The sequence below is a fragment of the Mustela erminea genome, chromosome 2 (assembly GCF_009829155.1).
Source record: "Mustela erminea isolate mMusErm1 chromosome 2, mMusErm1.Pri, whole genome shotgun sequence".
Taxonomy (NCBI): domain Eukaryota; kingdom Metazoa; phylum Chordata; class Mammalia; order Carnivora; family Mustelidae; genus Mustela; species Mustela erminea.
In genome coordinates this window covers 16106551-16132695 of record NC_045615.1, presented here as the reverse complement: position 1 = coordinate 16132695, position 26145 = coordinate 16106551, and the positions used below count along the sequence as shown (strand labels likewise).

Sequence of the window (26145 nt, the reverse complement as noted above, 5' to 3'; positions counted from 1 at the left end):
TGTTCTATGTGGTACAGATCTAGCCCGAGCCTACAGGTAGAGAAGGAACCCAAAGAAAGTCCGTTCCTCAGTCATTCTCATGTATCTGAGATTATGATTATTTTAAAAAGATTTATGTATTTATTTGAGAAAGAAAGAAAGCACTAGTGCATGCAGGCGAGGGACAGAGAGAGGGAAAGAGAGACAAGCAGACTCCCTGCTGAGCAGGGAACCCAATGCAGGGCTGCATCCCAGGACCCTGAGATCATGACCTGAGCCAAAATCAAGAGTCAGATGCTTAACCAACTGAGCCACCCAGCCACCCTGAAATTATTTTTAAGATCTTCCAAAGTCTCTTGACAAGTCTACCCTACCCTACCGTATGCTACCAAGTCATGATGCTATCTCCTGCTTTAACCAGGGATCTTCTCGTTCCAAGACTGAGACAGAAGGAGCCACAATAGAAAGGGTAAAGGAGGTCAACCATGACAGAAAGATAAAGTACTAGCTGAGTGATAAATTTGGCAAACCTCTTCTCTGTGCCTCATTTCTCGTCTGTCACAGGGAGAAATAATCCCCGTACCATCTTTCCCCCATAAGTTTATCGATAATAAGTACAAAAATATTTGGAGAAATTTTAAGACAAAATGTAAATGGGTGGTTCTTGGCAACCTTAGAAAAGTTTTGAAGCTATATTCTCAAGAATTCAGTGGTGAGATGGAAAAAATGTCCCCAGTTCTACATTTTATGTCATAGTAAAGACATTTGGTAAAATAATATTTCATAGAGATGGTAAGGCTTTTTCAAAAGGTTTTCATAGCAGGCTTAGGATAGGAAGAGGGATCAGGAAGCCACTTGACAATCCATTATGCTCCGAAATATGTAAAGAAGAAACTTTCGTCCCATGATCCTTCAGCAACTCAAAATGTTGTCCCTCTCCCCTGAAGATCTGAAAGCCCCAAACAACTGTTCTTTCTGCCACGAGGCTGGGCAGCTGGAGCAAGAAATCAGAAAACTGCAGGAGGAGCTGGAGGGAATTCAGAAGATGCTCCTGGCCCAGGAGGTACAGCTGGACCAGACCTCTCAGACCCACGAGCTGCTCTCCACCACCAGCAGTCAGATCTCCCAGGAGATGGGCAGCTGTTCCTTCTCCATCCACCAGGTCAACCAGTCTCTGGGGCTCTTTCTTGCCCAGGTGAGAGGCTGGCAGGCCACCACGGCCGGCCTGGACCTCTCTCTGAAGGACCTCACCCAGGACTGCTATGACGTCAAGGCTACAGTCCACCAGATCAACTTCACTGTGGGGCAGACCTCGGAGTGGATCCACGGGATCCAGCGCAAGACTGATGAGGAGACCCTGACCCTCCAGAAGATGGTCACCGACTGGCAGAACTACACCCGGCTCTTCAGCGGCCTGCGCACCATCTCAGCCAAGACCGGAGAAGCGGTCAAGAACATCCAGGCCACCCTGGGGGTCTCCTCGCAGCGCATCAGCCAGAATGCTGAGAGCGCGCACGACTTGGTGCTGCAGGTCATGGGCCTGCAGCTGCAGCTGGACAACATCTCGTCCTTCCTGGACGACCACGAGGAGAACATGCACGATCTGCAGTACCACACCCGCTATGCCCAGAACCGCACTGTGGAGAGGTTTGAGACGCTGGAAGGACGCATGGCGTCACACGAGATCGAGATCAGCACCATCTTCACCAACATCAATGCCACCGACAACCACGTGCACAGCATGCTCAAGTACCTGGATGATGTGCGGCTCTCCTGCACGCTGGGCTTCCACACGCATGCCGAGGAGCTCTACTACCTGAACAAGTCCGTCTCTCTCATGCTGGGCACCACAGACCTGCTCCGGGAGCGTTTCAGCCTGCTCAGTGCGCGGCTGGACTTCAACGTCCGCAACCTCTCCATGATCGTGGAGGAGATGAAGGCTGTGGACACGCAGCATGGAGAAATCCTTCGCAACGTGACCATCGTAAGAGGTAAGAGCCAGACCTGGACCACATCTGTTACAGAGCTCCCAGAGGGCCGTGGTAATCTCGCCTGACACAGAAGTTTCCAGCAAAAATCCTGGTAGGCTCATACAATCCGGTAGCAAATGCCTAGCGCAACTGGAAGCTTTAAAAAACACAGTAAGTCCCCCCACCCCGCTGTTATCTGTGGTTTCATGCTCCTAATGAGGTATCCTCTGAAGGTCAGTGGTAGCCTAATGCTACATCGCAGTGGCTGAGTCCTTCACTGCTATTCTTCTCATCACTTGGGCATTTTATCACCTCAGGGCGTCACAAGAAGGGCAAATGCAGTATTGGAGATATTTTGAGAGGAGACAATATTCATGTAATGCCTATTATATGTATTAAACTTTATCATAGAAAAGTATATATAGGAAAAAGCAGGCTGTGTAGGGGGTTCTTGGAACATAGCCATCGCAGATAAGGGAAGACTACTGTACTTACAAACCTCTTTGTAAAGATGCTGGGGCTCCTAACTTTGCCTGCCATACAAAACTGGATTTTCATATGTGGATTTGTTTGATCTGGTCTACACAGAGAAATAGGCAGCCCTCGTCTTGGAAACTCTGTTTTCTCATTTTCTCCCTTCCCACCCGATCGCAGGGGCGTACAGCCACCTGTCCCTCGGGATGCCCATCACTCTGATGTTATCTTTTACTCTCATCTCACCCCTGAATTAGCCAGAGTTCTCCAGAAAAACAGAACCTATGAGAGAGAGAGAGAAACTATTTTAAAAATTGGCTCATGTAATGAAGGAGGCCGACAAGTCCAAAATCTGCTCAGCTAATGTCCCGGTTTGAGTCGGAAGGCCAGAAGCTGCTGTAGAACAGGAGGAAGTGTTGGGTCAGTGTGAAGACTACCAGGCAGGAGAATTCTCTGTTACTTACGGAAGGGTCAGTCTTTGGTTTTATTTAGGTCTTCAACTGCTTAGATGAGGCCCAGCACATTAGGAGAGCAATCTATTTTACTCAGTACCAGTTTAAAATGTTAGTCTCATCCATAAACACCCCTGCAGACACAACCAGAATAATGTTTGGCCAAATGTCTGGCCACTCTGTGGTCCAGTCCTGTTGACACATAAAATTAACCTCCACAGATCAACTTGGCACCCATGCACATATCCTTAAATCATACTTAATCTCCAAATAGGGATACTAAGAAGGTTACAATTCTGCCTAATACTCATGATGCGAGTATCCTGTGTACAACCAAAACCACACTAACCCTTTCCCCAGAAAAGAAGGTAAAGTCCTTGAGAGATATTTACTTTTCCCTTTGATATCTCATAATTTAAATACTATGACATAAAGTTAACAATATTTAAATCCTGTGGTATAAAGTCAATTTATTTTATGTTTTATGTTACATGATAAGAGGATAAGAAAGGGAAGAAAGCAAAAATACTTGCTCTATGCATTTATATTTATATATTTATAACAGGCCAAGGAGGAAATACTCTTGACAAGGAGTACATGGTCATGACTGTTATTTATAACGTCCTCCTTCTATGACCCATGTGTATTTTCTTTGTCCTCAGCAAGCCCCTCAGCTGGTTGTTCTTTACCTGGTGAGGTGATCCAAACCTTCATTCCTGATCTAAGGTCCTACCTAGATTGGACTGGGCTATTGTAGTTTTCCACTGTATTTATTTCAGGACCTTCTGTGGGATCTTCTGAATTCCAGACATGCTCTCCCTTACGTCCATTGTAGAGTACTGGTCCACTTTCTCCTTGGTAGTCAGGATCAGCCACCCCAATCAGCACAATATCTTCTTCCTTGCCTACTAATTCAGAAGTCTGAGAAGCCCAAAGTGACCAGGCAGCAGTCTTAACTTCCAGTTCAATGGAGTCATTGTTGTATCCCTGGCAGAAACATTCCTTCCTTTCGAGCTAAGATCTCTAAGCCAGCAGAGCATAAGGTTGTGGGAATAAGAAGCAAACATTTTGCTGGTAGGTCACCAGGGGTGATAGTGGGTGGTGTCTTTCTCATCTCCACCCCTTGATCCCAGTTCCAGTGAATCTTGGCTATCAGAGAAATAGCACCATATATATTGGACACTAATTCAGACCGTATACAGCCCTGCAAGATATTGCCACCTAGCTAGCTCGGGAACTGAGTCTTCAAAGGACAATTCAATCTTCTGTCAAGCCAGCTGTATCAGGGTGGTGAGGACCATGGTCACACCAGTGAATTCCATGATCATGGGTCCGTTGTTGTACTTCATTTGCTGTAAAGTGGTTTCCTTGATCAGAAGCAATGCTACATTGGAATATCAGGGAATACCATGATGACGGATAATGCATTCTGTATGGCATTTTTTGGCACAAGCACTTCATGCAGGGAGGGCAAATACATATCCAGAGTAAGTTCCTATTCCAGCAGGGAAAAAACATTGCCCCTTCCATGATGGAAGCCGTCCAGTGTAATTAACCTGTCAGCTCGTAGCTGGCTGACCACCCTGTAGAATGGGGCTGGTGGTCTCTGCTGTTGGCAAATTAGGGACTTGGTGGGAGCCATGGCCAGGCTGGCCTTGGTGACTGGAGGGCCATGTTGCTGACCCTGTGCACAAAATCCATCCCTGCCGCCAGCACCACTTTGTTCATGAGCCCATTGGGGGATGACAGGGGTGACTGGAGAAGAAGGCTGACTAGATACTGTGACTATCTCACATTATAGGTCATGCTATATCCACTTGATTGTTAGAATCCACCCCTGCTGAGCTCACCCTTTAGAGAATATTCACAGAGGACACAAATGTCTTCATCCTTCAGAGAGGATTATTCACATAACTCTTCCCCAAATTTTCTTGTCACCAGTTTTCCAGTCGTGTTTCTTCTAAGTCCCTGACCATCCAGCCAAAGAATTGGCCATAGTTGTAAACTAGGCCAGAATCTTCTCTTCCTCCACCAGCTGGTCATAGGGAACTCCCCATAATTCCATAGGTGTAGGCTGGGAGAGAGATGGTAGTATAGTAGAAGTAGGGACCATGGCTATTGGGCCACTTTATCCTGTAACTTAACTTGTGCATTCAGGGCCTGCTCAGGCCTGATTACATATATACCACTTTCATTGGATGACGGAATGTGTCTCTGTATGCCCAGCTTTGTAACTCAGTGGGTCAGGAAGTACCCAGTTCAGATGGACAACTCGGGTGTCATGGTAACTTGGTGGCCCATGGCTAGCATCTGGTCTCTACCCAAGCCCTATCACAGCCCAAGAGCTGTTTCTCAACAGGAGAATAGTGTGACCCACAGAGGATGGCATGGCTTTGCTCCAAAATCTGAAGGATCTATAGTGTAGTTCATTTATAGGGGTCTCCCAAAGGCCCCATACAGCATCCCTACCATCACTGCCATGTTAAACACCATTGGGTCTGCAGGATCATATGGCCCAAGGGACAAAGCAGCTTACCCCATAGCCCAGACCTGTTGCAGAGCCTTCTCTTGTCCTGGGTGCCACGCAAAGCCAGCACCTTTTCAGGTCACTCAGTAAATGGGCTGGAGTAACACACCCAAGTGAGGAAGATGTGTACATTGCCCCCACTAGGCATGCCTCTTTTTTCATTGTAGGAGGGGCCAAATGAAAGTTTAATCTTCACCTTAGAAGGGATATCTCAACATGCCCACATCTCTGGACCACTAAGAATTTTACTGAGGTAGAAAGCCCTTGAAATTTTTTTAAAATTTATTTGAGAGAGACAGAGGAAGCATGAGCAGAGAGAGGGAGAAGCAGACTCCTCACTGAGCAGGGAGCCCGAAGCAGGGTTCGATTCCAGGACCCTGAAATCATGATGTGAGCGCAAGGCAGACACTAAACCGACTAAGCCATTCAGGTGCCCCAAAGACACTTGAATTTTTGTCATATTTATGTCCCCCGCGACACATGAATGTCTTGCAAAGAGCAAGCTACTACTTACTCGCTCACTAGGTTCAACTGGTATGATATCATCAGTATCATGGAAAGGAGATCAAGTTCCCTGTGAACTGAAGTATGACATAGAACTGGAGCAGTGAAATCCCCTGAGGCAGGACAGTGAAGGTGTATTGCTGGTCTTGTCAGCCGGAAGCAGACTGCTTCTGGAGGGCCTTATGAACAGGTATGGAAAAACAACAACAACAACAACAACAAAACAATTCCCATATCAATAGCTGCATCCCAGGGATGTGTTAATTTTCTCAGGCCATGAAACTACATCTGGTACAGCAGCCACCAGTTGGAATCAACCTTGTTCGGCTTATGAAAATTCACTGTTGCCATGGTCCACCTGTCCTCTGCACTGGCCAAATCAGCAAATTTCAGGTTCTTGGTGGGGGCACTCACCTCTGCAGTCCCTCCAGGAATGCAGGATTGCATTGGTTTTAGTATTTTCCTAGGTAGAGGCAGTGTCTCTTGGCCTTTCCACCATAATATCCCTTACTCCATGGATCAAGGAACCAATGTGAGGTTCTGCCAGATTCTCAGCATGTCTGTTCCAGTTATACAATGCAGAACCACGGAAACAACCACAGGATGGATTCAGGGGCCCACTGGACTTCCTGTGAGATGGACCTCAGTTAAAACCCCATTGATCACCTGACCTCCATAAGCCCCCAGCTCAGACTGGAGGGCCACAGGGGGATTGGGGTCTCCCGGAATCAGTGTCCATTCAGAGCCAGTGTGTGGTAGTTCCCCCAAAAGGCTGATTATTTCCTTTTCCCTAGTGCACAGTTATCTTGGTAAAAAACTGTAGGTCCTTTTGGGAAAGGCTGGGAAAATTAATATAAATATTTGATGTGTACTGGGGTCCTTCCTCAAGGGTACCCAGCTTCCCTTTCATCTAAGTCATTTTGGGTTTGTAAACTGCCTCAAGTCTGAGGAGAAGCCATGACTGTTTTTATAATTCAGATAGACTTTTGTTCACTTGACCTAGAATTTCTCTGCTTATCCAGAACAAGTTAGAATTTCATAGGCTTCCTATCTGTTTCACCTCTAGGCACACTATGACCAACTAGCCAATACCATGGGTCTGTGCATGTCGGCCTATCCCCATCACTGCACTGACTCTGCTATCTATTATGGTACCCAGGCTCTCCTTGCCTTAGGCAGTTGAGTGCCACAATTAGGTATTTGCCACCCCAGGATCCAATTACTGTCACTGTGGTTGGTTTCCCAGTTCGGAGACTGCACTTCTCCCTGCAAGGTCTGGCCTACAACGAATGACCGTAGAGCTCTTCAAGGATTCTAAGACTCTCCTCACAGGTATATTTCTCATAGTCATGGTGAAAGTCGTGTCTTCTGGATCTTCCCAGGGTGGGTGAGTGGGTCTCGGAGGATAAACCCACTCCAAAATCCCACCCTCCCTGTCTTTGGATCCCTTTCTTTCTTTTTTTTTTTTTTTAAAGATTTTGTTTATTTATTTGACAGAGAGAAATCACAAGTAGATGGAGAGGCAGGCAGAGAGAGAGAGGGAAGCAGGCTCCCTGCTGAGCAGAGAGCCCGATGCGGGACTCGATCCCAGGACCCTGAGATCATGACCTGAGCCGAAGGCAGCGGCTTAACCCACTGAGCCACCCAGGCGCCCCTGGATCCCTTTCTTTACATGAAATCAAGGCAGACCCAGTATTTTTCACTCACTCCCTGTGGGTCTTTTTGCCCATGCTTCAGCCAATGAAACAAACAAACTGTTAGACTCTTTCTAATTCCCCAAGATGCAACATTATTTAGAAAATCTCTGCTTAGTCAGCCCCTGTGAATGAATTTTGCCTGATCCAACATTATGTTTCTTCCACCATTATCCCACACCTTTAGTATTCACTACCACAAGTAGTCCCCAGATATCTATCTGTACGAATTAGAAAACTCAGGCAATTCTTTTGGGGTATAGCACACCTCCTTGTGGGCCATACTTTACCTCATTGTTAGGGTCCTGCTGAGAACTGAGTCTAGTTATAGGTCTAGAAGCAAAGAGGGATGGGGAGGTGGGTTCTCAGGAGAATCAGCATTGTCTTGCTTGGCAATGGGGGAGGCCACTGTCCTCTCCTCAGGCAAGGCAGGTTCAGACACAGGTTGAGAGGTCATTTTTTAAAAGATTTATTTGTTTATTATTTATATATAGAGAGAGAGTACAGTGGGGAGAGGCAGAGGGAGAGGGAGAATCTCGAGCAGACTCCCCTGCTGAGTATGGAGTCCAGTGAGGGGCTGAGTCCCACAATCCTGAGTCAAAAATCCTGAGTCAGATGCTTAACTGAGTAGCCCAGGTGCCTCAGGAAGTCACTTATACTGGGGGTGGAGAAACTGCTTCCACTGCCAAAGATGACTCATCATAATTTAGGGGTCCAGTGTCCCCAGATCCATCAGGGTCTTCCCATATACCCCCAATCCAACTTTCAGGATCTCATTCCTTCCCAGTCAAAGCCTTTATTTTAACAGTAGACTCCCCGGGAAGCTGGGAATTCGACCTGCATTGCAATTCAGCCAGTCACAGGATAAGGTATGTTAGATTTTCAACAATTTCATCCCTTTAGCTACAGGAGATAAGGGCAGACATAGATTGCAGGTCATTTATGTAACACTTGAGCTGGGAATTTGAATCCCAAGCCCAATCTTTTCTTTCCCCACTTTGTCCAGTAACACTAGGAGCAACCAATCCTCATTATACTCATTATTTTGATAAAAAGTGTTTGAAAGTATCATACACATGGGCACCCAGACCCTTGCCTCTCATAAGTGGTTCATGAGGAGTCCCCAGTACTTTTCATTTCTCTATTATCACATATGCCTTGGACCATTAGACTGCCTTTACTACTTAGAAATAAAGTCATTAGCATCTTTAAATCTTAGATTAGAGAGTCAATTCCAGAAACCCCAGATCAACTTAGAAAACTCATGTTTAATATTGTGTTCCTTTAAAATCACTCTTGGTACCAAAATCTATATTGGCCTGGGTTCTCTGGAGAAACAGAACCAACCAACAGGATATATATATCCTGTGTCCATTAAGATCTCTGAAAAGAGATATTGATTTACTATAAGGAATTGAAGGAGTTGGCTCACACATTATAGAAGCAAGGAAAGCCCAAAATCTGCAGTGTGAGTCAGCAAACAGGAGACCTGAAGAGCCAATGGTTGCATTATATTCTGAGTCCAAAAATCTGAGACCCAGGAGAGCTGATGGTGTCATTGCAGTCTGAAGGCTGGCAGGGTCAAGAGCCAAGAAAAGCCAGTGTTTCAGTTCAAACCCAAAGGCAGGAAAGAGCAGATGTCCCAGTTTGAAGTAGTCAGACAGGTGGAGTTCCCTTTTAGCCTTTCTGTTCCATTAAGGCCTTCAACTGATTGAATGAGACCCACCCACATTGGGGATTTATTCAGTCTACTGATTCAAATATTAATCTCATCCAAAGACACCCTCACAGGCATACCCAGAATAAAGTTTGACCAAATATCTGGGCACTGCATGGCCTAGTCAATTTGACATATGACATTAATAATCAGACCTGAGAAAGAGGGAAGAATAAGTTAGGTATAATAGAGTCAGCAGAAGATGAGCAGAAGAGTTCCAGGTGGAGGGAGCAATACATGCAAAGGTCCTGGGGAAAGCGTAGGGCATATACATTATTTTCTTTAATGCCCAGGATCTCTGAAACTGTGAACCCAAAAAGCCTGCAGTGAAGAACTAGATGCCACATGAGGTCTAGCCAGGCTCACACACCTATCAAGGAATGGAAACAGGATTCAAATTCAAGGCAGTTGAGATCCAAAGTCGCAAGCTGTCTTGAATGGCCTTCTCCTTTCCTTCTCCCCAGGCTGTTCCGTGTCTTTGCTATGGGCTTTTCCTGTCTACTCCCCATCAGTTTCCCCAGCAAGGGGCTGACCTCATCTTCCCCTCAGGGTACCTCCATCCCCACCTTACCCCTAGATTCCATATCAAAGGGGGGTTCCCTGGCCCACTCCTTCAGTTCACTTGAAATGCTCTATGGCTTCTGCTTATGAGAAGTTCATTGTGAGATGAGGACTGTATTCATCTGCTCAGGCTGCTGATGCAAAGTATTTACTGACTAGGAGGCTTAAGGAACAGAAATGTATTGTCTCACAACTCTGGAGGCCAGAGTCTGATATCAAGGTTGGTCCCTTCCGAGGGCTCTGAGCCTCTGTTCTAGGCCTTGGCTTGTAGGTGGCCAGCTTCACCCTGGGTCTCTTCATCTTCTCTCTGTGCATGTCTTTCTCAGTTTCCAGTTTTCCCTTTTCATAAAGATACCAGTCATATTGGATTTGGGGTTAACTAGTGGCCACATTTAAAATTGATTCAGTGAAGACTCTGTCTCCAAGGAAAGTCTTATTCCAAGGTACTGGGGGTTAGGACTTCAGAATATGAATTTTGAGGGGACCCAATTCAATCCCTAACAAATACTATTACTTTTTCATTCTACTTCTTCACAGCAGTAGACCCAACAGTTTTTGTCTTGCAAAAGAGTCCAAAAGAACTCCTAATCGGGATTCTTTTACACTAGGAATCTGGATGGCTATACCCAGGTTCCCTGAACCCTTCCCGAGGAAGCATGTGTCTTGATGGGAAGAATGTTCAACCTGCAAATATAACTAGTCTTGGCTGTAGATAAAAGAATTAGTTAGCTACTGAGATATGGCAGTTCCAGAATTTATGGTTTGCAGTTTGGGGGCTAAACATCTGGGCCTGATAACCTAGGGAGCTCCAAGGATGAAGAAGGCTAGAAGCCTCAGGAAGAAGGGAGGGTCCCATGATCCTAGACAGCTCTGTTCTCTCTGCAGAGCACAGACTTGGAACCAGCCTCTATTTTGCTTTAACATTTAATCTCAAACATATATTGCCCTTATTTTATATTAGTGAGCATTTCTACTGACACTAGGGTTTTGTTTTTTTTATTTACTCTAGATTGGTGATGTTGGGTAGGGGTAGGTCTTGTTTGCCTGCTGTCATATTTTTGCAACAAAGCCAGGTACTGAGTGTTTCTTGGGTAACTGAAATCTTCCCTCAGTATTTTACCTAAAATATGTATCTCTAGGATACAATCTCTAGGATACAATCTCTAGGATGCGTTCTTCCAGCAAAGGCCTTACTAGGTAGTTCTTGCGGTTCATTCTCTGGTCATATTGTATTTTCGTTGGATTGAGCCCAAGAACAAGTGGAATACAAAGCTTTCGCAATGTCAAAGCACATTCACACACTTTGTTTCATTGCAGCCTCAAAACCACCTTTGTATAGTAGACAGGCAACATCAAGGAGTCGGTGTCTTTATTTTACAGAAAGGGAACCTGAGACTGGGGAGGGTGAAGGCACGAACTCAAGGGCACCCTATGATTTTAAAAACTGATCCCTTGTCGTGGCTCTGAGATGCACATGTCCAGTGTCCAGCCTGAAGAAGAGGCACTGAGAGCATGAGCTTGAGGATACCTTTTTGGTACTTTCCTCTCAGGTGTAGAGGTGTGGGCTGGAGAGTGAAGAAAGGGGTGATGATACTCAAAGTGTTGGAGGGGAGCCTCATTCTAAGTACTACCCAGTTAGAGTCATGGGAGTTTATATCTGCTCGTGTCCTGATAATGGCAGCGTTCTCATCCAAGCACCTCATCTTAGTGGGCGAGAAAGGTGGCACATTTGTTTCAGCCACTTCCAACTCTTGTTCCTGCACGTCTGTCTACATTCCTCTTGGTTTGTTAAAGCAGCAGCACATGTAAATACTTTCTCATCAGCAAGAGAATTTCAGGTACAAAATGTACATCCCTTCCTAAAGGAACTTGTTTCTCATTCTTTCCTGAACAGACAGGTGCTGCCAGCCTCTCATGTTGGAACTGGCAGTGAGGTCTCCCCCTGGCTGGAGCTCAGCTGCTCTCCAGAATACAGGGGGTAAGACAGCAGGGACCACAGCCAGCGGGGAGGTGCTGAGTGCGGACTGAAGGGCTGGACTCTTAAATGATGTGGGAGAGGAGTCTGACTTTTAAATTTGCTTTGAGTCTGTAGACAGAATCACTTCATCGTCCCAAGCCTCTGTTGTTTGTTTTTGTTCTTCATCTGTAAGAGAAAGGATAAGACCAGCTCGTCTTTGAGACCCTTTTAGCTCCATTTGCTCAACAGAAAGCCTGTGATACTTCCGTAGTCTTTGTCCCTCCCATAAGATTGTTCCCTCTTCCTATTCTGTAGGATGATTTCTGTGTCTGTGATAGACAGTGTCTGTGCTGGGACTGTCGCTAGGGAACTGGAGACAGGAAACCATCGTTGCTTATTAGATGAGTGACCTTGGACAAGGCTCTTGGCTACTTTCAATACAGTTTCCCTCATCTACAAATAGGAACATTAATACCTGCCTTACTTATATGCTGTGGGGTAGCCATGAGTATCATTGCCAGCAATGGGTATGAACAAGTTTTTGTAAACTGTAAAAATGTGTCCCAATTTCAGGATGATTCTGAATCTAATTTGCTTGTTGATGGGATCCTTGTCTCAATGACCAAAAACCCAGCAGAATGCCTGCCCTTGGAAGGCACTCAGGAAACATTTGCTCAGTGAATGCATAATGAAAGCATAAACAAGACTAGAAGCTAAGGGGGGGCAAGGAAGGTGACACTTGGCCTATTTTTTTCTTTTTTTAGAGAGAGAGAGAGAATGCGTGCACTCAAGTGCAGAGGGGCGGAGGGAGCGAATCTTAAGCAGGCTCCACACCCAGCACAGAGCCCAGCACGGGGCTCAGTGTCACCACCCTGAGATCAGGGCCTGAGCTTAAATCAAGTCAGACACCTAACCAACCGTGCCACCCAGCTGCTCTGACACTTGACCTATTTCTGACACACTCGTGCTTACTATGCATGGTCCTGGAGGACTGTTTACTAGGTCCCTACCACCTTATTGGTCTTAAACTCTATTTATTGTCTCGCCAGCACCACTGAATGAAGCTGAACGTCCTGTTTGAATTCTCTGCCCCTTCTCCATTCTTTACGGCAATTGCACACACAGCCTCCTTTCCTCCTGAATCTTGGCAGTCCTGAACTCCAGCCCCAAAGAGGCTGTTGAAAACCCAGCTTAGCTTCTCAGCCTGACAGCTGCAGCCTTCTGTCTGCCTTCTCAGGAGCTCTGCCCACATGAATCACTAATCAACAAATGCCTTGAGAAGCAACGTGGCCAAGAGGGCCAGGCTTTCAGGGGTCTCCCTTCTCCCTGTGATTTGGCCTTTGGTCTCTCTCCGAAGACATCAGAAGGATGTCTTGCTACTTGATCCGATGATCTGAGGATTCAGATTGTTCTCCATGGGAGAAGTTCGGTCTGCTGCCACCTACTGTGTCACTGAAGTAGAAGTCCATTGTCATTGGTCATTTTTCCCGTGTTCCTCAGGTGACAACAGCCAACATCGACAGCCCCCGACCCAAGCTAACATATTCACTGAATGGAGGGAAGCCTGAGGTGCAAGGAGGGACAGACACTTAACCAGTCATCTGATTTGTTAATATCAGACCTGGGGCCCAAACCCAGGTCCCCCAAAGGCGAGGCCAGTGCTCCTTCCATGGCACCAGCCTTCCAAGAGGCGCCCTTCCTGTTTCTACTTCTTTCTGTCCTTGTAGGCTGGCCTGCGGCTTTGGACCGTGAGAGGTACTGTGGGCCCTTCCTGCCCACGCGCTACCCCACCCATGGGTGGGTCGTGTTGAGTGCTGACAGACTTGCTGCTTCTGTGCACACGTGTGCGCACACACACACACACACACACACTCTCTCTCTCTCTCTCTCTCTCTCTCTCACACACACCCCTCCTTCTCCTCTGGGTTCCCGGTGCAGACCAGGAGCAGACCACCTACTTGTCCCAGACATGCAGTCAGTTGTGGCTCTATCCTAATGGGCCGGGATGGCCTAATTATAGTCTCTGGCTTCCTGGGTAATTATGGGCCTCCCCAGAACTCCAGGGTGCCCCATGCCTCTCCCCCCAACTCTGCACCTCAGCCACTGCTCCTTGGTTTCCTCCTTTGCTTTAAATGTCCCTCCACTGCCCAGAGCAGGATCCAGCCCCCCACTCCTCTGCCCTTAGCCCTACTCATACTAGGATCTGATTATGGGCTGTGTCAGGGGCACCCTGTCCTGCAGAGTGCCTCGGTCAGCCTCTGTCCACATTCCTGGCTCCTAAGCTCACCACCAAGCTATGGTTGTTTACTTCCTCTCGGCTAGACCCAGGGCCGCCGGCTCTCCCCGCTGACTGCATGATTCATGGCTGGCCCAGGAGGGACCCGCAGGGGCTCGGCTCACCTTCAGGTTCCCCTTCCCCGCTCTCTGGGGACGCTCCTTCTCCTCTGGGCAGCACCAGGCAGGAGGCCCCAACAGGGGGAGGCCAGGGGGAACTGGGGGCTGAGGAAAGGGCCAGGAGCCCCCAGCCACAGTGTGATGAGGACCAGAGGCAGCAGGCTCGGGGGAGGGAGCATGGGTTTCAGGGTTCAGGTCTGGCTTTGAGTCCTATCTTTATCTCCTTCCTGCTGATGACTTTAGGCAAGCAGCCAGCCTCTGCACCCCTGTTCCTCATCTCTAGAATGGGACAGCAAGCTCAGTGTGCAGCGCTGACACTGGAGAGGCTTGGCAGACACACGTTCGCTCCTCGCATGGCCCTTCCTTTTTCCAAGAGAAGGCAGGTCACGGACACGTTAGAGTGAGCTGGGGCTGGGTGTCATAGGCACACCGACACAGGGCTGGCTCCATCCACTGGCCCTGATGAGGGCAGCGAGGGAAGGCCTGGGAAGTTGTCCCAGATGAGGCCACCCCGCCTGATGTCCTCAAGGGGACTGTCTAGGGCATCCTTCTGTGTTCTCAGAGACAGGGTCAGCGGGTACAGCCACCACCGGGGGTGTGGAGAGGGAGGTGGCTCTTTCCCCTGAAGACCTCCTTCCACTCAGGCTGGGGGCTGCCGCCTCCTGGGGCAGCGAGGTGGGCACACAACACACCTTCTCTCCAGGCTCGTGGGTACCCAACCTGCTCCATCCAGGGAAGGCTCCAGGAGCTCCCCCCGGGAAGAGGAGGCTGCGGGGGTTGGTGGGGATGGGCAGAAGAGCGGGCCTTTACCCTCTGCCTTCTCTCCCTTACGACTGGCATAGAGACCCTGAGAAGCCTTCACAGCCAGCTGCTCCCAACCTTGAGCAAGAGAGGAGGGGGACCCGATGAAGACAGTGGGGGAGGTGAGGATGGGGTCCTCAGAGAGAGTGAGGGGGCTCCTGCTGGACCTGGAGACTGCTCAAAGCAGGGTAACGTTGTCGAGAGGAGGCTGCTCTTGCTTTTCCTGGCTTATGGCTGGAGACAGGGAGTGTGGAGCCCTCCATCTGGGAACAAGAGTGGAAGGCACAGCCATGGCTGGAAGTCAAGCAGGTGAGGAACCAGGAAGCTGTGTTCCCAGAGCAAGCAGACGCTGATCCCAAAGAAGCAGGCCGGGGAACAGGGACAGAGGCAGGAAGAGGGGTCTTGGCGGAGCTCCAGGGGCCCTTCGGAACTGTCATGGGTGACTCTCAATTTTCTAGATGAGAGCTGAGCTCCCGAGTGGGCAGAACTTGCCCATCGTAACTCCAGGGCCCTCTGACTCCCAGCCGCCCACCCAGCCTCCAGGGGCCTCTCCACCTCCTAAGTGCTCTGCTTTTCCAACAGCAGGCTCACATGCCGAGTCCAGAACCGGGGTGAAGACTGACCAGCGCCATGATTTTGCCAGCTCCTAGCAAGTCCTGCCAGGCAGCGGGGTGTGTGTGTGTGTGTGTGTCCCCAACATGGGCCCCTCCCTGTCCCAGGTGGTTCAGGCTGCCTTGCTACGGGCTGCAGGACAGGGAGAGGGGCTGAGCGGGGGAGGAGGGCCTCTACAAACCTGCCTCCGGGCTGCTTCCAGGCCAGGTGCCCCCTCCAGAGCCAGCCAGCCTCACCCCGGTCCCTGCCAGCGGGGTGACAGAATCCTGGCCTGTGCAGCTGGCAGGCCACGTGAGCCAAGCCCACACAGGGCACATCGCCTGTGAGGGGGAAAGTGGGCATGGGCAGGCGGGGGCAGAGAATGGCTGGAAGGTTTTTATTGGCCTTCATGGAGCTGACTCTGTCTGGGCTCCAGTTTCCAGTTTAGATCCCAGTTTAGATCTGAAAGAGGGTGGTGTCACTGACACTCTGTTCCCCTGAAACCGTCGGGGAAGCAGACACAAAGGGAGTTGGCGGCGGGGAGCTTGGGCAGCAGGTAGCATCAGCCAGGATTCACAGCCACGGTGTCTTCATCAGCTGGGGAGGAGGCCCTGGCGCCACATACCTGGGTCATAGCCATGGGCAGGGCTCCCAGCTGCAGGATCCCTCCTCCCTGAGAGGCCCACCTGGGTTCTGGTTTCCGCTCAGGGGCCCCTGAGAATGCTGCTTCACCTCTCTGGGCTTTTTCATTGCCTCCTCTGTAAAATGGAATTGGACTGGCTCCCACCTGGCTCGAAAATGCTGGAAGTCTTTCGCAAGAGGACTGATGTAGCCGCTGCATTCTCAGGGAAAGCTGAGTCCGGGCATGAGAATTCAGCCCTCAGGCCAGCCCTGGGGGCTGCTCCCACCGCCCCTACCCAGCGTCCTTTGCAGAGACCACTGAAGAAAGCCGGGTCTTTGCTGGGCCTTTGTTGTATGGTCTTCATGAGGCCGGAGGATCCTCTTTCCTCCATGCTCCAGGCATTGAGAGATGCCCTGGGCAGAGTGGTGGCCAGACCGTGCTTTGTATTTTCAGGGTTGGTACAACTCTGGGAGGTGGTGACTTTCAGACCCACATTTTCAGAGGGATATTATGGTCCTCTGACCCCTGGCTTGGGAGCTAACCTGGGCTCTTTAAGGACAGACCACATCTTCATCTCGACATTTCCCCCAGGCGCTGGGCCAGAGCCATGTGGGAGCAGAGAGCCCTCAGCTGTGGGGGGGCTGGCTTTCCCTGCCATGTGCCAGGCTCCATGCCCAGGGCGGGAGATGTGAGCTGTGGCCCTCACTCTCTTGCTGGGGTTCCACAGTCTAGTTGAGTTCACCAGATAGGCACCAAGGGTTTGCTTTCACTGTACTGCACATTTTTTTAATTTTAATTTTTTAAATTAACATATAATGTATCATTAGCCCCAAGGATACAGGTCTGTGAATCGCCAGGTTTGCATACTTCACAGCACTCACCATAGCACATACCTTCCCCAATATCCATAGGCCAACCACCGTCTCCCTATCCCCTCCCCACAGCAACCCTCAGTTTGTGAGATTAAGAGTCTCATGGTTTGTCTCCCTCCCGATCTCATGTTGTTTCATTTATTCTTTTCCTACCCCCCAAGCCCCCGACATTGCCTCTCAACTTCCTCACATCAGGGACATCATATGATAATTGTTTTTTTCTGACTGACTTATTTCACTAAGCATAATACCCTCTAGTTCCATCCACGTCATTGCAAATGGCAAGATTTCATTTCTTTTGATGGCTGCTTAGTATTCCATTGTATATATACCACCTCTTCTTTATCCATTCATCTGTTGATGGACATCTCGGTTCTTTCCATAGTTTGGCTACTGTGGACATTGCTGCTATAAACATTGGGGTGCATGTGCCCGTTTGGATCACTACATTTGTATCTTTAGGGTAAATACCCAGTAGTGCAAATGTTGGGTCGTAGGGTAGCTCTATTTTCAACTTTTTGAGGAACCTCCATGCTGTTTTCCAGAGTGGTTGCACCAGGTTGCACTCCCACCAACAGTGTAGGAGGGTTCCCCTTTCTCCACATTTTTGCCAGCAATGTCATTTCCTGATTTGTTAATTTTAGCCATTCTGACTGGTGTGAGGTGGTATCTCATTGTGGTTTTGATTTGTATTTCCCTGATGCTGAGTGACGTGGAGCATTTTTTCTTGTGTCTGTTGGCCATCTGGGTGTCTTTTTTGCAGAGATGTCTGTTCATGTCCTCTGCCCATTTCTTCTTTTTTTTTTTTTTAAAGATTTTATTTATTTATTTGACAGAGAGAGACCACAAGTAGACAGAGAGGCAGGCAGAGAGAGGGAAACAGGCTCCCTGCTGAGCAGAGAGCCTGATGCGGGACTCGATCTCAGGACCTTGAGATCATGACCTGAGCCGAAGGCAGCGGTTCAACCCACTGAGCCACCCAGACACCCCCTCTGCCCATTTCTTGATTGGATTATTTGTTCTTTTGGTGTTGAGTTTGATAAGTTCTTTATAAATTTTGGATAGTAGCCCTTTATCTGATATGTTGTTTGCAAATATCTTCTCCCATTCTGTCAGTTGTCTTTTGGTTTTGTTAACTGTTTCCTTTGCTGTGCAAAAGCTTTTGATCTTGATGAAGTCCCAATAGTTCATTTTTGCCCTTACTTCCCTTGCCTTTGGCGATGTCCCTAGGAAGAAGTCGCTGTGGCTGAGGTCAAAGAGGTTGCTGCCTGTGTTCCTCTCAAGGATTTTGATGGATTTCTTCCTCACATTGAGGTCCTTCATCCATTTTGAGTCTATTTTCATGTGTGGTGTAAGGAAATGGTCCAGTTTCATTTTTCTGCATGTGGCTGTCCAATTTTCCCGACACCATTTGTTGAAGAGACTGTCTTTTTTCCATGGGACATTCTATCCTGCTTTGTCAAAGATTAGTTGACCAAAGAGTTGAGGTTCTATTTCTGGGCTTTCTATTATGTTCCATTGGCCTATGTGTCTGTTTTTGTGCCAGTACCATACTGTCTTGATGATGACAGCTTTGTAATAGAGCTTGAAGTATGGAATTGTGATGCCACCAACTTTGGCTTTCTTTTTAAACATTCCTTTGTCTATTTGAGGTCTTTTCTGATTCCATATAAATTTTAGGATTATTTGTTCCATTTCTTTGAAAAAAATGGGTGGGATTTTGATACGGATTGCATTAAACATGTAGATTGCTTTAGGTAGCATAGACATTTTCACAATATTTGTTCTTCTAGTCCATGAGCATGGAACATTTTCCCATTTTTTTGTGTCTTCCTCGATTTCTTTCATAAGTACTTTATAGTTTTCTGAATATAGATTCTTTGCCTCTTTGGTTAGGTTTATTCCTAGGTATCTTATGGTTTTGGTGCAGTTGCAAATGGGATTTGCAATTAAGGACTGGCTCCTTAATTTCTCTTTCTTCTGTCTTGTTGTTGGTGTAGAGGAATGCAACTGATTTCTGTGCATTGATTTTATATCCTGGCCCTTTACTGAATTCCTGTACAAGTTCTAGCAGATTTGGAGTGGAGTCTTTTGGGGTTTCCACATAAAGTATCATATCATCTGCAAAGAGTGATGGTTTGACTTCTTCTTTGCTGATTTGGATGCCTTTAATTTCTGACTGCTGAGGCTAGAACTTCTAGTACTATGTTAAATAGCAGTGGTGCTAGTGGATATCCCTGCCGTGTTTCTGACCTCAGTGGAAAAGCTCTTAGTTTTTCTCCATTGAGAATGATATTTGGGGGCGCCTGGATGGCTCAGTGAGTTGAGCTGCTGCCTTCGGCTCGGGTCATGATCTTGGGGTCCTGGGATTGAGTCCCGCATCGGGCTCTCTGCTCAGTGGGGAGCCTGCTTCCCTCTCTCTCTCTACCTGCCTCTCTGTCTACTTGTGATCTCTGTCAAATAAATAAATAAAATCTTTTAAAAAAAAAAAGAGAATGATATTCGCTGTGCGTTTTTCATAGATGGCTTTGATGATATTGAGGTACTTATTCTCTATCTCTACACTTTGAAAAGTTTTGATCAAGAAAGGATGCTGTACTTTGTCACATGCTTTTTCAGCATCTATTGAGAGTATCATACGGTTCTTGTTCTTTCTTTTATTAATGTATTGTATCACATTGATTGATTTGCGGATGTTGAACCAAACTTGCAGCCCTGGAATAAATCTCGCTTGATCATGGTGAATAATCCTTTTAATGTACTGTTGGATCCTCTTGACTAGTATTTTGGTGAGAATTTTTGCATCTGTGTTCATCAAGGATATTGGTCTGTAATTCTCTTTTTTGATGGGATCTTTGTTTTGTTTTGGGATCAAGGTAATGCTGGCCTCATAAATTGGGTTTGGAAGTTTTCCTTCCATTTCTATTTTTTGGAACAGTTTCAGGAGAATAGGAATTAATTCCTCTTTAAATGTTTGGTAGAATACCCCTGGGAAGCCATCTGGCCCTGGGTTCTTATTTGTTGGGAGATTTTTGATGACTGTTTCAATCTCCTTACTGGTTATGGGTCTGTTCAGGTTTTCTATTTCTTCCTGGTTCAGTTGTGGTAGTTTATATGTCTCTAGGAATTCATCCATTTCTTCCAGATTGTCAAATTTGCTTGCATATAATTGCTCATAATATGTTCTTATAACTGTTTGTATTTCTTTGGTGTTGGTTCGATTCCAGACTCCTCTTTCATTCATGACTTTATTTATATGAGTCCTTTCTCTTTTCGTTTTGATAAGTCTGCCAGGGGTTTATCAGCCTTACTAATTCTTTCAAAGAACCAGCTCCTGGTTTCATTGATTTCTTCTATTGGGTTTTTTTGGTTTCTATTTCATTGATTTCTGCTCTAATCTTTATTATTTCTCTTCTCCTGCTGGGTTTAGGCTTTCTTTGTTGTTCTTTCTCCAGCTCCTTTAGGTGTAGGGTTAGGTTGTATATTTGAGACCTTTCTTGTTTCTTGAGAAAGACTTGTATCACTATATGTTTTCCTCTCAGGACTGCCTTTGCTGTGTCCTACAGATTTTGAACCATTGTGTTTTCATTATCATTTGTTTCCATGAATTTTTTCAATTCTTCTTTAATTTCCTGGTTGACCCATTCATTCTTGAGAAGGATGCTGGTTAGTCTCCATGTATTTGGGTTCTTTCCAAATTTCCTCTTATGATTGAGTTCTAGCTTCAGAGCATTGTGGTCTGAAAATATGCAGGGAATGATCCCAGTCTTTTGGTACCAGTTGAGACCTCATTTATGACCCAGGATGTGATCTATTCTGGAGAATGTTCCATGTGCACCAGAGAAGAATGTGTATTCCGTTGCTTTGGGATGGGATGTTCTGAATATATCTGTGATGTCCATCTGGTTTAGTGTGTCACTTAAGGCCTTTATTTCCTTGTTGATCTTTTGCTTGGATGATCTGTCCTTTTCAGTGATGGGGGGTGTTAAATTTCCCTACTATTATTGTATTATTATTGATGTGTTTCTTTGATTTTGTTATTAATTGGTTTATATAGTTGGCTGCTTCCATGTTAGGGCATAGATTTTTAAATTGTTAAATTTTCTTGTTGGACAGACCTTTTGAGTATGATATAGTGTCCTTCCTCATCTCTTATTATTGTCTTTGGCTTAAAATCTAATTGATCTGATATAAGCTTTCTTTTGATTTAGCATGGTAAATTTTTTTCCACTCCTCACTTTAAATCTGGAGATGTCTTTGGGTCTAAAATGTGTTTCTTGTAGACAGCATATTGATGTATTTTGATTTTTTTATACATTCTGAAACCCAGTGTCTTTTGATTGGAACATTTAGCCATTTACATTCAGGGTAACTATTGAGAGATATGAAATCCATGCCATTGTATTGCCTGTAGGGTGACTATTACTGTATATTGTCTCTGTTCCTTTCTGGTCTACTACTTTTAGGCTTTCTCTTTGCTTAGAGGACCCCTTTAATATTTCCTGTAGAGCTGGTTTGGTGTTCACAAATTCTTTTAGTTTTTGTTTGCCCTGGAAGCTTTTTATCTCTCCTTCTATTTTCAATGACAGCCTAGCTAGATATAGTATTCTGGGCTGCATGTTTTTCTCATTTAGTGCTCTGAATATATCATGCCAATTCTTTCTAGCCTGCCAGGTTTCTATGGATAAGTCTGCTGCCAATGTATTATTTTTACCATTGTATGTTACAGACTTTTTGTCCCGGGCTGCTTTCAGGATTTTCTCTTTGTCGCTAAGACTTGTAAATTTTACTATTAGGTGATGGGGTGTGGACCTATTCTTGTTGATTTGGCGGGGGGGGGAGGGGTGTCTCTACACCTCCTGGATTTTGATGCTTGTTCCCTTTGCCATATTAGGGAAATTCTCTACAATAATTCTCTCCAATATACCTTCTGCTCACCTCTCTTTCCTCTTCTTCTGGAACCCCAATTATTCTAATGTCATTTCATCTTATGGTATCACTCATCTCTTGAATTCTCCCCTCATGGTCCAGTAATTGTCTCTCTCTCTTTTGCTCAACTTCTTTATTCTCTGTCATTTGGTCTTCTATATCACTAATTCTTTCTTCTGCCTCATTTATCCTAGCAGTAAGAGCCTCCAATTTTTATTGCATCTCATTAATACCTTTTTTTATTTCAGCTTGGTTAGATTTTACTTCTTTTATTTCTCCCGAAAGGGCTTTTATTTTTCCAGACTGGGTTTCTGTAATATCTTCCATGCCTTTTTCAAGTCCAGCTAGCACCTTGAGAATCATCATTCTGAACTGTAGATCTGACATATTACCAATGTCTGCACTGATTAGGTCCCTAGCCTTTGGTACTTCCTCTTGTTCTTTTTTTTTGGGGGGGGGGTCCGCCTTGTCATTTTATCCAGATAAGAATATATGAAGGAGAGAATAAAATACTAAAAGGGTGGCAAAGACCCCTGGAAAATATGTGTTAACCAAATCAGAAGAGACCCCAAATCGTGGGGGGAAGATAAGGGGTAGAAAGAAGTTAAAAAAATTTTTTTTTAGAAAAAAGAAAATATATATATTAGACTGGTGCATAGAACAGAGTCATCCACTTAATTCTGGAAGTACTTTGGTCTCTTAGAAGAAACTACCTCCCAAAACTTTAAAGAAAGAAAAACTTATACACACACACACAAAATAAGGGTAAACACGATGAAGGGATGGAATATGACTATAAAGATGAAAACTTAAGAAAAATTATAAGAAAGGAGTTGTTAAGAGAAGTTGGTTGGGAAGAGAAAGAAAAAGAAAGTGGAGAGAATTTGCTCAGGCTGGAGAGTAGAACAAAGCCCTGTGCTAGATTTAGGGTATATTTTGATCAATTAGAAGAAGTTGTATCCCAAAATTTTTTAGAAGAAAAAACCCTATGTGTATACAAAAAATAAAGTTAGATACAATGAAGGATAAAATATGACTATAATAATGAAGGTTCAAAAACATTTTTTTATGAAAGGTATTGTTAAGATAAACTAGTTAAAAAACGTTAACAGAGGAAAGAGTAAAAGAAAAAATTAGAATAAGAAAAAAATAAAATTAAAAAAATTAATTAACTTTGTAAGACTAAAAAATCATGGGGAGAAAGCCATGAATTCCATGCTTTGCTTTCTCCTCCTCTGGAGCTCCACTGTTCTCCCTGATAAGTGAACTTGGTCTTGGCTGGATTTCTTGCTGATATTCTGGGGGAGGGGCCTGTTGTAGTGATTCTCAAGTGTCTTTTCCCCATGCGGAATTGCACTGCCCTTGCCAGGGGCTCGGCTAAGTAACCTGCTCGAGTTCACTTTGGGAGCTTTTGTTCCCTGAAGGCTTTCAGTAGAGTTCTGGAGGACGGGAATGAAAATGATGGCCTCCCTATCTCTGGCCTGGAAGAATCAAGAGCTAGGGGTCCCACTCCTCAGTGTGCCCTCAGAGAGAAGCACTCAATCACTCCCACCTCCCTGGCCTCCGACAGCGCTCCGAGTTCACCCAGCCTGTGACCGAGCATCTCTGTCTCTGGCACACAGCCCCGCCTGGAGTCTCCAAACCCAGCAGATCCCTGAGCTCCCAGTGGGGGTCTCCCTGGATCTTGTGGGTTCCCTGCTCAAAGAGCAGAGGCCTGACTGTGCCACGGATCACAGTTTAAGGTATCCCTGAGAGCTCACTCCTCGGCTCCATCTCTGTAGCCAGCTTCCCTGCTCTCATACCTACAAGGTCTGCAACACTCAGACACCCCTGATCTTTTTGTGACCCTGTGTGGGTTCCACCCCCACTTAGCCTCTGGAGCGACGTCCCTCAGTGGAGCAGACTTTTAAAAGTCCTGATTTTGTGCTCCATTGCTCCGCCGCTTGCCGGGAGCCGGCCCCTCCCCCCGCGGTCTATCTTCCCGTCACTTTGGATTCACATCTCCACAGGTCCTACCTTTCAGAAAGTGGTCGATTTTCTGTTTCTAGAATTGCTGCTCTTCTTCTCTTTGATCTCCTGTTGGATTTGTAGGTGTTCAGAATGGTTTGATAAACTATCTAGCTGATCTCCTGCGACCTGATGTCAGCTCAGCCTGCTACCTCTCTGCCATCTTGACTCCTCTGTATTGTGACTTCTTTTTCTACACATCACCTAGAAGATTCAGCAAGTAGTATCTCGGGAACTCAGAGAACAGGCTGGGGTGGTCAGGGTGGGCCTCCTGGAGGAGCTGTCCTTTTTCTGGGCTGTTGCACCCATGCACTCATTCTGGGAGGGGTCTGCCTCTCACACCTCGATATTTGGTTTTCTGACCCATGTCACCTGACTGCATTTCTGGTCCCTTGACCATCATGGGCTCTGCCTAGGGTTTGATGTCCGTGGGGCAGGGGCTTGTATCCAAGACCTTGAGAAGGTATAGAAGGCCAGGCTGGCCTCCAGACCTGGACAGACAGTCCTGGACAGTCTTGGCCATTTCCCAGACCTGTCCAGGTCTCTCAGTTCCCATCCTGAGCCCTGAAGTCAGACCTGTACACCAGGTCTCAGGCTTACACACCTTGTCTCTGAATCCCTGCTTGCCTGCAGGGGAGTCTTCCTGTCCCCCTTCGCAGGTGCTGTGGCAGACACAGAGAAGTCATGGAATCAGCCAGAGCTCCCAGAGCCTGCAGCTGGCTGACCTGGCCTTGGTTTCTGGCCCACTCTCAGGCTCGTCGCTATGACCCATGCACCACACCTACATCGTGAGAAAGCCTCGTGACCTGCCCTTGTGTACTGACTTCTCCCTTCTTTTCTCTGGCCCTAGGTGCTCCTGGCCCTCCAGGACCAAGAGGACTCAAAGGAGACATGGGCATGAAAGGACCCATTGGCAGCAGAGGACCCAAAGGAGACCCTGGCAGCTTGGGCCCACCGGGACCCCAGGGTCCTCAGGGACAACCTGGAGACACAGGACCTGTGGGAGAAAGGGGTCCGGTTGGCCTTCGAGGTTTCCCAGGCCTCAAAGGCTCAAAGGGAAGCTTTGGAAATGGAGGCCCAAGAGGACAGCCAGGCCCCAAGGGGGATGTGGGGCCCGCAGGGTCAGAGGGATCCCCAGGGTCTCCAGGACCCCCCGGGCCTCAGGGAAAACCAGGAATTGCTGGGAAGACAGGGTCGCCGGGCCAGCGGGGGCCCATGGGGCTTAAGGGTGAACCAGGGATACAGGGGCCCCCAGGACTCCCAGGGCCCCCAGGCCCACCAGGAAGCCAGAGCCTCTACTAAAAGCCCCAGTCCCAGACACTGCTATGCAGAATGGCAGGAAGGGCCCCAGGGCAGAGCAAGCCGCCCAGAAAGCCATACCTACAGATAGTGGTGGTAATTTGATCCCAAAGGGGCTTCCCCCCACCGGCCTGCCCCTGCACCTATGGGCTCCCCAGTACTGACTGTACCATAGAAAGCAGCCCCTCACGCACACACGAACACACACACGTACACACACACACCTTTCTCTGCTGGCCAGGGGAGCCAACCAGGTTTCCCAGGCTGGGCAGGAGGAGAGGGCGGGAGGACACATCCCCTGTCCTGTGACTGAGCCTGCCAGGGAGGTGACTACCTTGGGAAGAAGGTCTTGAACCTATTTCTGAATTGCTGACTCACTCAGTTTTCCAGCATCTTCAGAACCAACCTAGCTAGCAGTTCCCTGTGGCTCCCAGCGGTTGGGAAGACTCAGGAAAACCTTTGCAGAAGATGTAGTACAAACTCTAGGGACAAGAGGGATTTGGCCACCCAAACACTCTCCTCCTAAGCATGGGAACAGAGTCCCAGGAGCTGCCCCTGCCTTACACAGACCAGAGGGTCCCCACCTGTGCTGCTGTCCTTAGGCTCTGGGCACCGTGGTCCCAGGAGTTGCACAATTTTTTCATGTCTCCAGAAAGTTCTTCCACATCATCCTTGCCCTCCTTCTCCCAGGAGCATCCCAGAAGAATGCAAGCAGGAGTCTCATCTGCATGGGAAGACTATCTAGGCCCTGGAACATTCTGCCAGAGTGGTGCCCTGCAGCTGGGACCCTGAAGA

The 26145-nt window shown here is 47.2% G+C and overlaps 1 protein-coding gene across 2 annotated transcripts in view; it reads left to right on the top strand.

The window, feature by feature from the left end:
• Nucleotides 1-25854, top strand: part of SCARA3 (scavenger receptor class A member 3) — a 50522-nt gene extending 24668 nt beyond the window's left edge. For both annotated transcript variants that reach the window (XM_032332341.1, XM_032332340.1), the window contains 2 exons: nt 927-1970; nt 24902-25854. In XM_032332341.1, the coding sequence (XP_032188232.1) occupies nt 927-1970; nt 24902-25353 (1496 nt within the window). In that variant the 3' untranslated portion in view covers nt 25354-25854. The remainder of the gene's footprint in view (nt 1-926; nt 1971-24901) is intronic.
• The last annotated feature ends 291 nt before the right edge of the window (nt 25855-26145 follow it).